The sequence below is a fragment of the Platalea leucorodia genome, assembly GCF_965183815.1.
Source record: "Platalea leucorodia genome assembly, contig: HAP1_HAP1_SCAFFOLD_649, whole genome shotgun sequence".
NCBI classification, from domain to species: Eukaryota; Metazoa; Chordata; class Aves; order Pelecaniformes; family Threskiornithidae; genus Platalea; species Platalea leucorodia.
In genome coordinates, this window is record NW_028120990.1 from 3,646 (window position 1) to 18,034 (window position 14,389).

At 71.3% G+C, this 14,389-nt stretch overlaps 1 protein-coding gene across 1 annotated transcript; it reads left to right on the plus strand.

The window, feature by feature from the left end:
- Positions 1–733: 733 nt before the first annotated feature.
- On the plus strand, positions 734–14,384 carry FBXL19 (F-box and leucine rich repeat protein 19; the record flags this gene model as incomplete). The annotated part of the gene is given in 11 exon segments (XM_082339279.1): positions 734–820; positions 3,787–3,984; positions 5,693–5,836; positions 6,065–6,151; positions 6,723–6,884; positions 6,990–7,082; positions 8,308–8,694; positions 8,696–8,847; positions 11,368–11,531; positions 12,733–12,891; positions 14,206–14,384. Coding segments are annotated over 10 exon segments (1,698 nt in total), but the record flags the coding sequence as incomplete, so codon positions are not given.
- Between the last annotated feature and the right edge of the window lie 5 nt (positions 14,385–14,389).

Consider the following 14,389-nt stretch of genomic DNA (forward strand, 5'->3'; position numbering starts at 1 on the left):
CCCCCCGAGCATCCCCCGCCCCCAGACCCCACTCACCCGCGGCGGGGCCCCCCCCATACGCCCCCCGGCCCCCCCGTTCGCCCAGCGGCCGCCGGGCCCGGCCGCCGGAAGCGCCGCGGTTGTGGCGGGGAGGGAGTGGGGGGGGCCTCCAAAAAGCCGCTTCCGGTTCAAACCACACGGGGCCGCTCCGGCCGCCTTGGAGGACCGCGCGTCTCCATAGCTTTAACCCGTTCCGCGACTCTATGGTTCGCCTTCCGCCGGGGAGGGGAGTCCTTCCGGCGCGCTGATTGGGCGGGGAAGGGGGCGTGGCGCGCCGAACGGCGCGTCCTGATTGGCTCCGTCGCGCGCGGGGACTACGCCTCCCGTCATCCCCCGCGCCGCCGCCGCCATTTTGCGTGGGCGGCGGGGGCGGACGGGGGAGGGCGCAGGCCGCTCCGCCGCCCGCCCGTTCCCACCCGCCGCCGCCGCCGCCGCCGCCGGCCCCGTCCGCGCCCCGGGGGGTGCGGGGGGGCCGCTCCCCTCCCCCTCCTCTCCTCCGCCGCCCGGGGGGAGGGGGGGAGACCCCCCCCGACCCCCCCCCCCTTCCCCCCCTCCCTCCCCGCCCGCCGCCGCCGCCGCTCCCGGGGCCCCGGGGAGGGGGGGGGGGGGGGGGGGGGGCGGCGGCGGCCCGGCGGGGCCTCCCTCCCCCCCTTCCTCTCCCGCCGCCCCCTCCCCTCCTCCTCCTCCTCCTCCCGGCCCGGCCCTGCCCCCGCCCCCGCCCCGCCAGCGGCCCCGCGGCCCCGGGGATGGCGCCGCTCCCGGCCCCACGGCGCGGCTGCAGGTGAGGCCCGTACCGGGGGCGGGGGGAGGGGCGGGGGGGGGCCCCGTGTGTGTGTGTGTGTGTACCCGGGGGCCGCCACCCCCCCCGGTGGCCCCGGCCGTGGCGCTGACGGGGCGTCCGTGTCTCTCTTCTTCCTCCCACGGTGCCCACGGTGTCCCCACGGCGTCCCCACGGTGCCCACGGTGTCATCACGGTGCCCACGGTGTCATCACGGCGTCCCCACGGTCCCCACGACGGCCCCACGGGGTCCGTGACCCCCCCCACGACGCTCGCGACGTCCCTGCGGTGTCCCCACGGGGTCCACGACGTCCCCACGGTGCTCACGGTGTCCCCTCGCGCTGCCCCCCCCCCCCCTCCCCCCCGCTGCTCTCTGGGGTCCCCTCGGTGCTCGTGACATCCTTGGTGTCCCCACGACGTCCCCACGATGTCCCTTTGGTCCTTGCGACGTCCCCACGGTCCCCACGATGTCCCCTCGGCGTCCCCTCTCCGTCCCCATGGTCACCATGATGTCCTGACGATGTCCCTTTGGTCCTTGCGACGTCCCCACGGTCCCCACGATGTCCCCACGACGTCCCCTCGGCCCTTGCGACGTCCCCACGGTCCCCACGGTGTCCTGACGATGTCCCCTTGATCTCTGTGACGTCCGCACGATGTCCCCTCGGTCCTTGCGACGTCCCCACGGGCCCGACGATGTCCCCTCGGCGTCCCCACGATGTCCCCACGGTCCTTGTTACATCCCCACGGTCCCCACGACGTCCCGACGACGTCCCCTTGGTTCTTGTGACATCCCCACGATGTCCCCTCGGCCCTTGCGACGTCCCCACGGTCCCCATGATGTCCCGACGATGTCCCCTCGGCGTCCCCTCTCCGTCCCCATGGTCACCACCACGTCCCGACGGCGTCCCCTTGGTCCTTGCGACGTCCCCACGATGTCCCCTCGGCTCTTGTGACGTCCCCACGATGTCCCCTTGGTCCTTGCGACATCTCCACGGTCCTGACGATGTCCCCTCGGCATCCACTCTCCGTCCCCACGATGTCCCCACGGTCCCCATGACGTCCCGACGACGTCCCCTTGGCTCTTGTGGCATCTCCATGGTCCCCTCGATGTCCCCTCGATGTCCCCTCGGCGTCCCCTCTCCGTCCCCATCGTCCCCACGATGTCCCGATGACGTCCCCTTGGCTCTTGTGATGTCCCCATGGTCCCCACGACGTCCCCTTGGTCCTTGCGACGTCCCCATGGTGTCCCGATGATGTCCCCTCGGTCCCCACGATGTCCCCATGATGTGCCCTCGGTCCTTGCGACGTCCCCACGGTGCCCATCGCGTCCCCACGATGTCCCCTCGATGTCCCCTCGGCTCTTGTGATGTCCCCACGGTCCCCATGATGTCCCCACGGTCCCCACGACGTCCCCTTGGTCCCCACGGTGCCCATCGCGTCCCCACGCCGTCCCTCGGACCCTCGGCGTCCCCTCTCCGTCCCCGCGCCGCCCTCGGTGCCGCCGATGTCCCCGCGTCCCCCGCGCCGTCCCGCTCCTCCTGACGTCCCCACGCCGCCCGCGTGGCCCTGGTCCCCTCCGTGTCCCCACGCTGTCCTCGTCCCCACGGCGTCCGCGATTCCCACGTCGCTCTGCTCCCCGCGATGTCCCCGATCCCCACGCTGTCGTTGTCCCCACGCTGTCCCCAATCCCCCCGCTGTCCCCGCTGTCCCCTCGTCCCCCCACTGCCCCCGTGGTCCCCTTGTCCCCCCCCGTCCCCAATCCCCCCGCTGTCCCCGTGGTCCCCTCGTCCCCCCACTGCCCCCGTGGTCCCCTTGTCCCCCCCCTGTCCCCAATCCCCCTGCTGTCCCCGTGGTCCCCTCGTCCCCCCGCTGTCCCCACGGTCCCCTCGTCCCCATGTTGTCCCCGATCCCCCCACTGCCCCTGTGGTCCCCTCGTCCTCCCGCTGTCCCCGATCCCCCCGCTGTCCCCTCGTCCCCCACGATGTCCTCGATCCCCCCCGCTGTCCCCGTGGTCCCGTCGTCCCCCCCCCGTCCCCGCTGTCCCCAATCCCCCCGCTGTCCCCAATCCCCTCGCTGTCCCCATGGTCCCCTCGTCCCCACGATGTCCCTGATCCCCCCGCTGTCCCTGCGCTGTCCCCTCGTCCCCCCGCTGTCCCCACGGTCCCCTCGTCCCCATGTTGTCCCCGATCCCCCCACTGCCCCTGTGGTCCCCTCGTCCCCCCACTGTCCCCGATCCCCCCGCTGTCCCCTCGTCCCCACGATGTCCTCGATCCCCCCCGCTGTCCCCGTGGTCCCGTCATCCCCCCCCCCCCGTCCCCGCTGTCCCCAATCCCCCCGCTGTCCCTGTGGTCCCCTTGTCCCCCCGCTGTCCCCAATCCCCCCGCTGTCCCTGTGGTCCCCAATCCCCCCGCTGTCCCCAATCCCCCCGCTGTCCCCATGGTCCCCTCGTCCCCCCGCTGTCCCCAATCCCCCCGCTGTCCCTGTGGTCCCCTCGTCCCCCCGCTATCCCCAATCCCCCTGCTGTCCCCAATCCCCCCACTGTCCCTGTGGTCCCCTCGTCCCCCCGCTATCCCCAATCCCCCCGCTGTCCCCAATCCCCCCGCTGTCCCTGTGGTCCCCTCGTCCCCCCGCTATCCCCAATCCCCCTGCTGTCCCCAATCCCCCCACTGTCCCTGTGGTCCCCTCGTCCCCCCGCTATCCCCAATCCCCCCGCTGTCCCCAATCCCCCCACTGTCCCTGTGGTCCCCTCGTCCCCCCGCTGTCCCCAATCCCCCCGCTGTCCCCAATCCCCCCGCTGTCCCTGTGGTCCCCTCGTCCCCCCGCTGTTCCCAATCCCCCCGCTGTCCCTGTGGTCCCCAATCCCCCCGCTGTCCCCAATCCCCCCGCTGTCCCCATGGTCCCCTCGTCCCCCCGCTGTCCCCAATCCCCCCGCGGTCCCCTCGTCCCCCCCCGGCCCCGGGGGTCCGCAGGCCGGCGTAGGCGGGGAGCGGGGGCCAATGCGGAGCCGCGGGGCGGGGGCAGGAGCTCGGCGGCGCCGGACGCGGTGCCGGAGGTGCCGGGCCTGCCTGCGCTCCGAGTGCGGCGAGTGCCACTTCTGCCGGGACATGAAGAAATTCGGGGGGCCGGGACGCATGAAGCAGTCCTGCCTGCTGCGCCAGTGCACCGCGGTGAGGGGACCCCCGGAACGGGGCGGGGGGGGGTTTGGGGGGGCTCTGGGGGTGTCTGGGGTGGTTTGGGGGGGCTCTGGGGTGGTTTGGGGGAGGGTTGGGGGGGCTCTGGGGGTGTCTGGGGTGGTTTGGGGGGGCTCTGGGGGTGTCTGGGGTGGTTTGGGGGGGCTCTGGGGTGGTTTGGGGGGGTTTCGGGGGGCTCTGGGGTGGTTTGGGGGGGGTTTCGGGGGGCTCTGGGGGTGTCTGGGGTGGTTTGGGGGGGCTCTGGGGTGGTTTGGGGGGGTTTTGGGGACCCCTGGGGTGGTTTTGGGGCCCCCTGAGGTGGCATGGGGGCCCCCGGGGTGGTTTTGGGGCCCCCTGCGGTGATTTTGGGGAGCCTCTATAGTGATTTTGGGGCCTCTTGGGGTGATTTGGGCCCCTGGGGTGATTTTGGGGCCCCCTGGGGTGATTTTGGGCGACGGTGGGGTGATTTTGGGGCCCCCTGGGGTGGTTTTGGGGCCCCTTGGGGTGGTTTTGGGCGACGGTGGGGTGATTTTGGGGCCCCCTGGGGTGGTTTTGGGGCCCCTTGGGGTGATTCGTGGGCCTTTGGGATGATTTTGGGTACCCTGGGGTGGTTTTGGGGAGCCTTGAGGTGATTTGGGGATCCCTGGGGTGGTTTTGGGGCCCCCTGGGGTGATTTTGGGGAGCCCCTATAGTGATATTGGGGCCCCCTGGGGTGATTTTGGGTGATGGTGGGGTGGTTTTGGGGATCCCTGGGGTGATTTGGGGCCCCCTGGGGTGATTTTGGGGAGCCTCTATAGTGATTTTGGGGCCTCTTGGGGTGATTTGGGCCCCTGGGGTGATTTTGGGGCCCCCTGGGGTGATTTTGGGCGACGGTGGGGTGATTTTGGGGACCCCTGGGGTGGTTTTGGGGCCCCTTGGGGTGATTCGTGGGCCTTTGGGGTGGATTTTGGGTACCCTGGGGTGATTTTGGGGAGCGTCTATAGTGATTTTGGGGCCCCTTGGGGTGATTTTGGGTGATGGCGGGGCGGTTTTAGGGATCCCTGGGGTGGTTTGGGGCCCCCTGGGGTGACTTTGGGGAGCCGCTATAGTGATTTTGGGGCCCCCGGGGTGATTTTGGGTACCCTGGGGTGATTTTGGGGAGCCCCTATAGTGATTTTGGGGCCCCCGGTGTGATTTTGGGGCCCCTTGGGGTGGTTTTGGGCAACGGTGGGGTGGTTTTGGGCCCCCTGGGGTGGTTTGGGGCCCCCTGGGGTGACTTTGGGGAGCCCCTATAGTGATTTTGGGGCCCCTTGGGGTGATTTGTGGGCCTTTGGGGTGATTTTGGGTGATGGTGGGGTGGTTTGGGGCCCCTTGGGGTGGTTTGGGGCCCCCTGGGGTGACTTTGGGGAGCCCCTATAGTGATTTTGGGGCCCCCGGGGTGATTTTGGTGACCCTGGGGTGATTTTGGGGAGCCCCTATAGTGATTTTGGGGCCCCCGGGGTGATTTTGGTGACCCTGGGGTGATTTTGGGAGCCCCTATAGTGATTTTGGGGCCCCTTGGGGTGATTTGTGGGCCTTTGGGGTGATTTTGGGTGATGGTGGGGTGGTTTGGGGCCCCTTGGGGTGGTTTGGGCCCCCTGGGGTGCCCTCGGAGCCCCGGGGCGGGGGGGCGCGGGGGGCTCGGGGGTCCCGGCGGCGGCGGCGGCGGCGGCTAACGGGCGCGCAGCCGGTGCTGCCGCACACGGCGGTGTGCCGGGCCTGCGGGGAGGCCGGCCGGGAGGAGGCGGCCGCCGGCCCCGAGGAGAGGCTGGAGCTGTCGCTGATGGAGTGCACCCTCTGCGGCGAGATCGTCCACCCCCGCTGCCTCCAGGTGGGGGGCGCCCCCCGCTTTTGGGGGGCCCTGGGGGGGGGGGGGGGGGCGCCCGGGCCCCCCGCAGACCTCACACCCCCTCTAAAACCACGCGTTCTCCCCCAAACGCCCGCCTCCCGCCTCGTTTTGGGGTCCCCTTTTACGTTTTGGGGACCCCGCGCTTTTCGGGGGGCGCCCCCAGGATGGTGGGGACCCCCCCCAAATTTTTACCCCCCCCCCCCCTCGCAGATGGGGCGCGCGGAGGCGGTGATCAACCCCGAGATCCCCAACTGCTGGGAGTGCCCCAAGTGCAAGCGGGAGGGGCGCAGCGCCAAGGTAGGGGGGCACCCCCCGCTTTTTGGGGGGGTCCCTGGGGGTTTTGGGGGGTCCCTGGGGGTTTTTGGGGGGGTCCTTGGGGTTTTTTTGGGGGGGTCCACAGGGGTTTGGGGGGGGCCCCGGGGTGGGAGGGGGATCGTGGGGTTTGGGGGGGGGGGGTCCTTCAGGTTTTGGGGAGTCCCTGGGGCTTTTTGGGGGGGTCCTGGAGATTTTGGGGGGGGCCCTGGGGTGTTGGGGGGGGGGGGGCCCAGGGGCTGCGGGGTGGGGAGGGGGCACTGGGGCTTTACGGGGTCCCTGGGATGGGGGGGGGGGGCTTCAGGTTTTGGGGGTCCCTGAGGCTTTTTGGGGGGGTCCCCTGAGATTTGGGGGGGCCCAGAGATTTGGGGGGGGGGGCCTGGGATTTGGGGGGGATCCCCAGAGTTTGGGGGGGTCTGGGGAGTTTTGGGGGGGGGGGGATTTTGGGGGTTCTGGGACTTTGGGGGGGTTTGGGATTTTTGAGGGGGGTTGGGGGGGGTTTGGGGGGGCCCCTGGGTTTTGGGGGGTCCCTGATGCTGCCCCCCCCCCCCCCCAGGACGCGGGGGAGGGGGGCCCGAAGCGCCGGGCGGAGGAGGGGGAGGAGGGGGGGGTGCGCTGGAAGCTGACGGACGAGCCCCCCCCCAAGCGCAAAGCGGGGCCGCCCCCCCCCGAGGGGGCCCCCCCGAAACGCAAGCGGGAGCCGGACCCCAAAAAGAAGGTGAGGGGGCCCCCCCTTCGCCCCCTCCCCCGCCCAGGGTGGGGGTCCCCCCCCCGGGACCCCGGCGTCCGGGCGCTGAGGGTGTCCCCCCCCCCTCCCCCCCAGGCGGAGGCGGCGGACGGGGCGACGTGGGGGGCCCCCCCCGAGCTGCAGCCCCCCGGGGGGCCGGCCCCCGCCCCCGGCCCCCCCGACCCGGAGGTGAGACCCCCCCCCCCCGTGTCACCCCGCTGTCCCCTCACTCATCCCCGGGGGCTTGGGGGTGTCCCCAGGGCCCCCCCGTGTCCCCAGGGCCCCCCCATGTCCCCAGGGTGGTCCCCAGGCCCCCCCCATGTCCCCAGGGCCCCCCCCATGTCCCCAAGGTTGTCCCCAGATTGGTCCCCAGGGCCCCCCCGTGTCCCCAGGGCCCCCCCGTGTCCCCAGGGTGGTCCCCAGGGTCCCCTTGGTGTCCCCAGGGCCCCCCCAGGGTCCCCAAGGTGGTCCCCAGTGTCCCCAGGGTGGTCCCCAGGGTCCCCCCCCGTGTCCCCAGGGCCCCCAAGGTTGTCCCCAGTGTCCCCTTGGTGGCCCCAGGGCCCCCCCGTGTCCCCAAGGTGGTCCCTAGGGATTGTCCCCACATCCCCAGGGCTGTCCCCAGGGGTGTCCCCATGACCCCAGGGGCGTCCCCCTGTCCCCAGGGCTGTCCCCAGGGGTGTCCCCGTGATCCCAGGGGCGTCCCCACGTCCCCAGGGCTGTCCCCCTGTCCCTAGGGACGTCCCCAGGGGTGTCCCGATGTCCCCAGGGCTGTCCTCAGGGGTGTCCCTATGATCCCAGGGGTGTCCCCAGGGATGTCCTCAGGGGTGTCCCCATGATCCCAGGGGTGTCCCCAGGGATGTCCCCCTGTCCCCAGGGCTGTCCTCAGGGGTGTCCCCATGATCCCAGGGATGTCGTCACATCCCCAGGGATGTCCCCAGGGCTGTCCCCCTGTCCCCAGGGCTGTCCCCACGATCCCAGGGGTGTCCCCACATCCCCAGGGGTGTCCCCATGATCCCAGGGGTGTCCCCACATCCCCAGGGGTGTCCCCATGATCCCAGGGGTGTCCCCACATCCCCAGGGATGTCCCCAGGGGTGTCCCCACATCGCCAGGGCTGTCCCAAGGGATGTCCTCATGATCCCAGGGATGTCCCCACGTCCCCAGGGATGTCCCCAGGGATGTCCCCATGATCCCAGGGATGTTCTCATGATCCCAGGGGTGTCCCCAGGGATGTCCTCACATCCCCAGGGGTGTCCCCACGTCCCCGGGGGTGTCCCCATGATCCCAGGGCTGTCCCCAGGGCTGTCCCCCTGTCCCCAGGGGCGTCCCCCTGTCCCCAGGGCTGTCCCCAGGGCTGTCCCCAGGGCGGCGGGGGGCCGTCCCCGCGCCGCCCCCCCGCTGACGGGGGTGCCGCAGGGCCGGACGCGGCAGCGGGAGCGCCTGGAGCGCTTCCGCCAGATGTGCCGCCTCCTGGAGCGCGTCCCGGCCGGCGCCAGCTCCAGCTCCAGCTCCAGCTCCGGCTCCGACTCGGGGGGCAGCCCCCCCCCGCCCTTCAGCCCCCCGGCCCCCGAGGAGGAGGAGGACGAGGAGGAGGAGGAGGAGGAGGAGGAGGAGGAGGAGGAGGAGGAAGGAGGCCGCCCGCACAACGGGGCCGCCCCCGCCGCCGCCGAGCCCCCGCCCGGCCGCCGGGGGGGACCCGGGGGGGTCGCGGCGAGCGGCGGGGGGACGCGGCGGCTGCGGGCGTGGCCCCTGGTGCCCTCCCCCCCCCGGCCCCCCGCCCCCCTGGAGCGGCACGTGGTGAGGCCCCCCCCCCGCCAGCCCCGACCCCGACCGCCTGCCGCTGGACAGCGGGGCCGCCCACGTCATGCAGCGCGACGTCTGGCTGGGGGTCTTCCTGCACCTCTCCTCCCGCGAGCTCTGCGTCTGCATGCGCGTCTGCCGCACCTGGAGCCGCTGGTAGGGCCAACTGGGGCAACTGGGAGGGACTGGGAGCGCTGGGAGGGCGGCTAGGGGCCGTGCTGGGAGGAGTGGGGGCCGTACTGGGAGGACTGGGAGGGGTTCTGGGGGTCTTGCTGCACCTCTCGTCCCGCGAGCTCTGCGTCTGCATGCGCGTCTGCCGCACCTGGAGCCGCTGGTAGGGCCCGCTGGGGCAACTGGGGGGCACTGGGAGCGCTGGGAGGGCGGCTAGGGGCCGTGCTGGGAGGAGTGGGGGCCGTACTGGGAGGACTGGGAGGGGTTCTGGGGGTTCTGGGGGTCTTGCTGGACCTCTCGTCCCGCGAGCTCTGCGTCTGCATGCGCGTCTGCCGCACCTGGAGCCGCTGGTAGGGCCAACTGGGGCAACTGGGAGGGACTGGGAGTGCTGGGAGGGGCACTGGGAGAGCTACGATCTATACTGGAACCATTTAGAGGCGTTGTGGTGTTACTGGGAAGCGGCGGGGGGTTACTGGGAGCGTTATCGGCAGTACTGGGATGTTACTGGGGCGTTACTGGGATCGTTGCGGTGTTATTGGAAGGACTTTGCGTCACTGGGAGCTGTTACTGGGAGCAACTGGAAGCAGTGGGATGGGTTCCTTGCAGCGTTTGAAAACGCCGTGGGGTTACTGGGAGTACTGGGAGTGTACTGGGAGCGTACTGAAAGTAGTATTGGCAGTATTGGGTGTTACTGGGAGCGCTGGGGGGTGTTACTGGGAGCTTTGTTTGGTGTATCAGAGTTTACTGGAAACAGTTGGCAGGTCTGGGGGGTTACTGGGAGCAGTGGGGGGGTTACTGGGGATTACTGGGAGCACTGGGGGGGGTCACTGTGCTTACTGGGGGCTTACTGGGAGCACTGGGAATGTTGTTAGGAGCATGGTGGGGGTCTGTGGTGTCACTGGGGGGGTCGCTGGTCCCACTGGGGGTTACTGGGAGCACTGGGAGGGTCACTGAGGTTACGGATGGCTTACTGGGAGCACTGGGAATGTCGTTAGGAGCATGGTGGGGGCCCTTGGGGTCACTGGGGGGGTCACTGGTCCCACTGGGCCTTACTGGGAGCACTGTGGGGGTCAGTGGTGTCACTGGGGGGGTCACCGCTGTCACTGGGGGCTGACGGGGCGCACTGGGGCTGACTGGTCCCACTGGGGGCTGATGACTGGTCCCGTTGGGGGGCTGACTGGCGGCACTGGGGGCTGACTGGTCCCACTGGGGGCTGACTGGGGGCACTGGGGGCTGACTGGTCCCACTGGGGCTGACTGGTCCCACTGGGGGCTGACTGGTCCCACTGGGGCTGACTGGCGGCACTGGGGGCTGACTGGTCCCACTGGGGGCTGACTGGTCCCACTGGGGGCTGACTGGCGGCACTGGGGCTGACTGGCGGCACTGGGGGCTGACTGGTCCCACTGGGGCTGACTGGTGGCACTGGGGCTGACTGGCGGCACTGGGGGCTGACTGGCGGCACTGGGGCTGACTGGTCCCACTGGGCTGACTGGCGGCACTGGGGGCTGACTGGTCCCACTGGGGCTGACTGGTGGCACTGGGGCTGACTGGCGGCACTGGGGGCTGACTGGTCCCACTGGGGGCTGACTGGCGGCACTGGGGCTGACTGGCGGCACTGGGGGCTGACTGGTCCCACTGGGGCTGACTGGCGGCACTGGGGCTGACTGGTGGTACTGGGGCTGACTGGTCCCGTTGGGGGGCTGACTGGCGGCACTGGGGGCTGACTGGTCCCACTGGGGGCTGACTGGGGGCACTGGGGCTGACTGGTCCCACTGGGGCTGACTGGTGGCCCTGGCGCAGGTGCTGCGACCGGCGGCTGTGGACGCGCATCGACCTGAGCCGCCGCGCCGCCATCACGCCGCCCATGCTGGGGGCACTGGGGCTGACTGGGGGCACTGGGGCTGACTGGGGGCACTGGGGGCTGACTGGTCCTACTGGGGCTGACTGGGGGCACTGGGCTGACTGGGGGCACTGGGGCTGACTGGGGGCCCTGGCGCAGGTGCTGCGACCGGCGGCTGTGGACGCGCATCGACCTGAGCCGCCGCGCCGCCATCACGCCGCCCATGCTGGGGCACTGGGGCTGACTGGGGGCACTGGGGCTGACTGGGGGCACTGGGGGCTGACTGGGGGCACTGGGGCTGACTGGTGGCCCTGGCGCAGGTGCTGCGACCGGCGGCTGTGGACGCGCATCGACCTGAGCCGCCGCGCCGCCATCACGCCGCCCATGCTGGGGGCACTGGGGCTGACTGGGGGGCACTGGGGCTGACTGGGGGCACTGGGGCTGACTGGTCCCACTGGGGGCTGACTGGTGGCCCTGGCGCAGGTGCTGCGACCGGCGGCTGTGGACGCGCATCGACCTGAGCCGCCGCGCCGCCATCACGCCGCCCATGCTGGGGGCACTGGGGCTGACTGGGGGCACTGGGGCTGACTGGGGGCACTGGGGGCTGACTGGTCCCACTGGGGCTGACTGGGGGCACTGGGGGCTGACTGGGGGCCCTGGCGCAGGTGCTGCGACCGGCGGCTGTGGACGCGCATCGACCTGAGCCGCCGCGCCGCCATCACGCCGCCCATGCTCAGCGGCGTCGTGCGCCGCCAGCCCGCCAGCCTGGACCTCAGCTGGACCGGCATCTCCCGCAAGCAGCTCTCCTGGCTCGTCAGCCGCCTCCAGGGTGGGTGGCCCCCCAAACCCCCCCCGGCACCCCCAAATCCCCCCCCCGGCACCCCCAAACCCCCCCCGGCACCCCCCCAAACCCCCCCCCGGCACCCCCAAATCCCCCCCCGGCACCCCCCAAATCCCCCCCCGGCACCCCAAATCCCCTGGCACCCCAAACCCCCCCCGGCACCCCCAAATCCCCCCCCCGGCACCCCCAAATCCCCCCCCCGGCACCCCCAAACCCCCCCCCGGCACCCCCAAATCTCCCCCCGGCACCCCCAAATCCCCCCCCCCGGCACCCCCAAACCCCCTGGGGCTGGGTGGGACCCCGGGGGCTGGGTTTGGGGGTCCCCTATGGGGGGTGGGGTCCTTACAGGGGTTTGGGGGGGCTCCTGGGTGCCCTATAGGGGTTTGGGGGTCCCCCAGGCTCCCTTTAGGTTTTGGGGGGGGTGTGGGGGGTTTTGGGGCGCTGTGGAGGTCAGTGGGTGCCCGTCCCCTATAGCAGCGGGGTTTTGGGGTGGGTGCGGGGGGTTTTGGGGCGCTGTGGGGGTCGGTGGGTGCCGTCCCCTCTAGAGGTGGGGTTTTGGGGGGGTTTGGGGGGTTTTGGGGGCGCTGTGGGGGTCGGTGGGTGCCCGTCCCCTATAGCAGCGGGGTTTTGGGGTGGATTTGGGGGGTTTTGGGGCGCTGTGGGGGTCGGTGGGTGCCCGTCCCCTCTAGAGGTGGGGTTTTGGGGGGGGTGTGGGGGGTTTTGGGGTGCTGTGGGGGTCGGTGGGTGCCCGTCCCCTCTAGAGGTGGGGTTTTGGGGTGGGTGTGGGGGGTTTTGGGGCGCTGTGGGGGTCGCGGTGGGTGCCCGTCCCCTATAGCAGCGGGGTTTTGGGGTGGGTGTGGGGGGTTTTGGGGTGCTGTGGAGGTCAGTGGGTGCCCGTCCCCTCTAGAGGTGGGGTTTTGGGGGGGTGTGGGGGGTTTTGGGGCGCTGCGGGGGTCGGTGGGTGCCCGTCCCCTCTAGAGGTGGGGTTTTGGGGTGGGTGTGGGGGGTTTTGGGGCGCTGCGGGGGTCGGTGGGTGCCCGTCCCCTCTAGAGGTGGGGTTTTGGGGTGGGTGCGGGGGGTTTTGGGGCGCTGCGGGGGTCGGTGGGTGCCCGGTCCCCTATAGCAGCGGGGTTTTGGGGTGGGTTCGGGGGGTTTTGGGGTGCGGGCGCCGCGCTGACGGGCGCCGCAGGGCTGCGGGAGCTGGTGCTGAGTGGGTGCTCGTGGGGCGCGGTGTCGGCGCTGGGCACCGCCAGCCTGGCCTCCCTGCGCCTGCTCGACCTGCGCTGGGTGCCCGACCTCTCCGACGCCCACCTGCGGGAGCTGCTGCTGCCCCCCGACGCCCGCCACGGTCAGCGGGGCGGGGGGGCGGGGGGGTGTGGGGGCATGGGGATACGGGGGGATATAGGGGACGGGGGGGTATAGGGGACGGGGGGGGTATGGGGGCATGGGGATACGGGGGGATATAGGGGATGGGGGGGGTATGGGGGATGTGGGGGGTATGGGGGCATGGGGATACGGGGGGATATAGGGGATGGGGGGGTATAGGGGATGGAGGGGGTATGGGGGATGTGGGGGGTATGGGGGATGTGGGGACATGGGGATACGGGGGGATATAGGGGATGGGGGGGATATAGGGGATGGGGGGGGTATGGGGGGATGTGGGGGGTATGGAGACATGGGGATACGGGGGGATATAGGGGACGGGGGGGATATAGGGAACGGGGGGAGGTGGGGGGTATGGGGACGGGGATATGGGGGGATATAGGGGATGGGGGGGTATGGGACACGTAGGGGACTTGGGGGTATGGGGACGTGGGGGCTATGGGGGGATATAGGGGATGGGGGGATATAGGGGATGGAGGGGATATAGGGGACGGGGGGGTATAGGGGATGGGGGGTATGGGGACGGGGGGGGATATAGGGGATGGGGGGGATACGGGGGGATATAGGGGATGGGGGGGATATAGGGGACGTGGGGGCGATATAGGGGATGGGGGGACACAGGGGGATATAGGGGGATGGGGGGATATAGGGGACATGGGGTATGGGGACAGGTGGGATACGGGAGGATATAGGGGACGGGGGGGGATATAGGGGATGGGGGGTATGGGGATGGGGGGGATACGGGGGGATATAGGGGATGGGGGGGATATAGGGGACGTGGGGGCGATATAGGGGATGGGGGGACACAGGGGGATATAGGGGACGTGGGGGGGATATAGGGGACATGGGGTATGGGGACAGGTGGGATACGGAGGATATAGGGGACATGGGGTATGGGGACGGGTGGGATACGGGAGGATATAGGGGACGGGGGGGGGATATAGGGGATGGGGGGTATGGGGAGGGGGGGATACGGGGGGATATAGGGGACGTGGGGGGGATATAGGGGATGGGGGCATGCGGGGGGATATAGGGGACGGGGGGGGATATAGGGGATGGGGGGATACGGGGGACGGGGGGGATACGGGGGGATATAGGGGACGGGGGGATACGGGGGACGGGGGGGGGATATAGGGGACGGGGGGATACGGGGGATGGGGGGGGGATATAGGGGACGGGGGGATACGGGGGGTTACAGGGGCCAGGGGCACGCGGGGGTGGGGAGGCGGTTGGGTCCCCGTCGCCCCCCCTTGACCCCCCCCCCCCCCCCCCCCCCCAGCCCCCCCCGAGGGCCGCGGGCGCCTGCCCAACCTGGTGGAGCTGCGGCTGGCGGGGCTGGAGGTGACGGAGGCGTCCCTGCGGCTGGTGGCCCGCCAGGCCCCCCAGCTGGCCTCCCTCGACCTCAGCCACTGCGGCCGCCTCGGGGACGGGGCGCTGGCCGCCCTCGGGGGGCTGCGCCACAG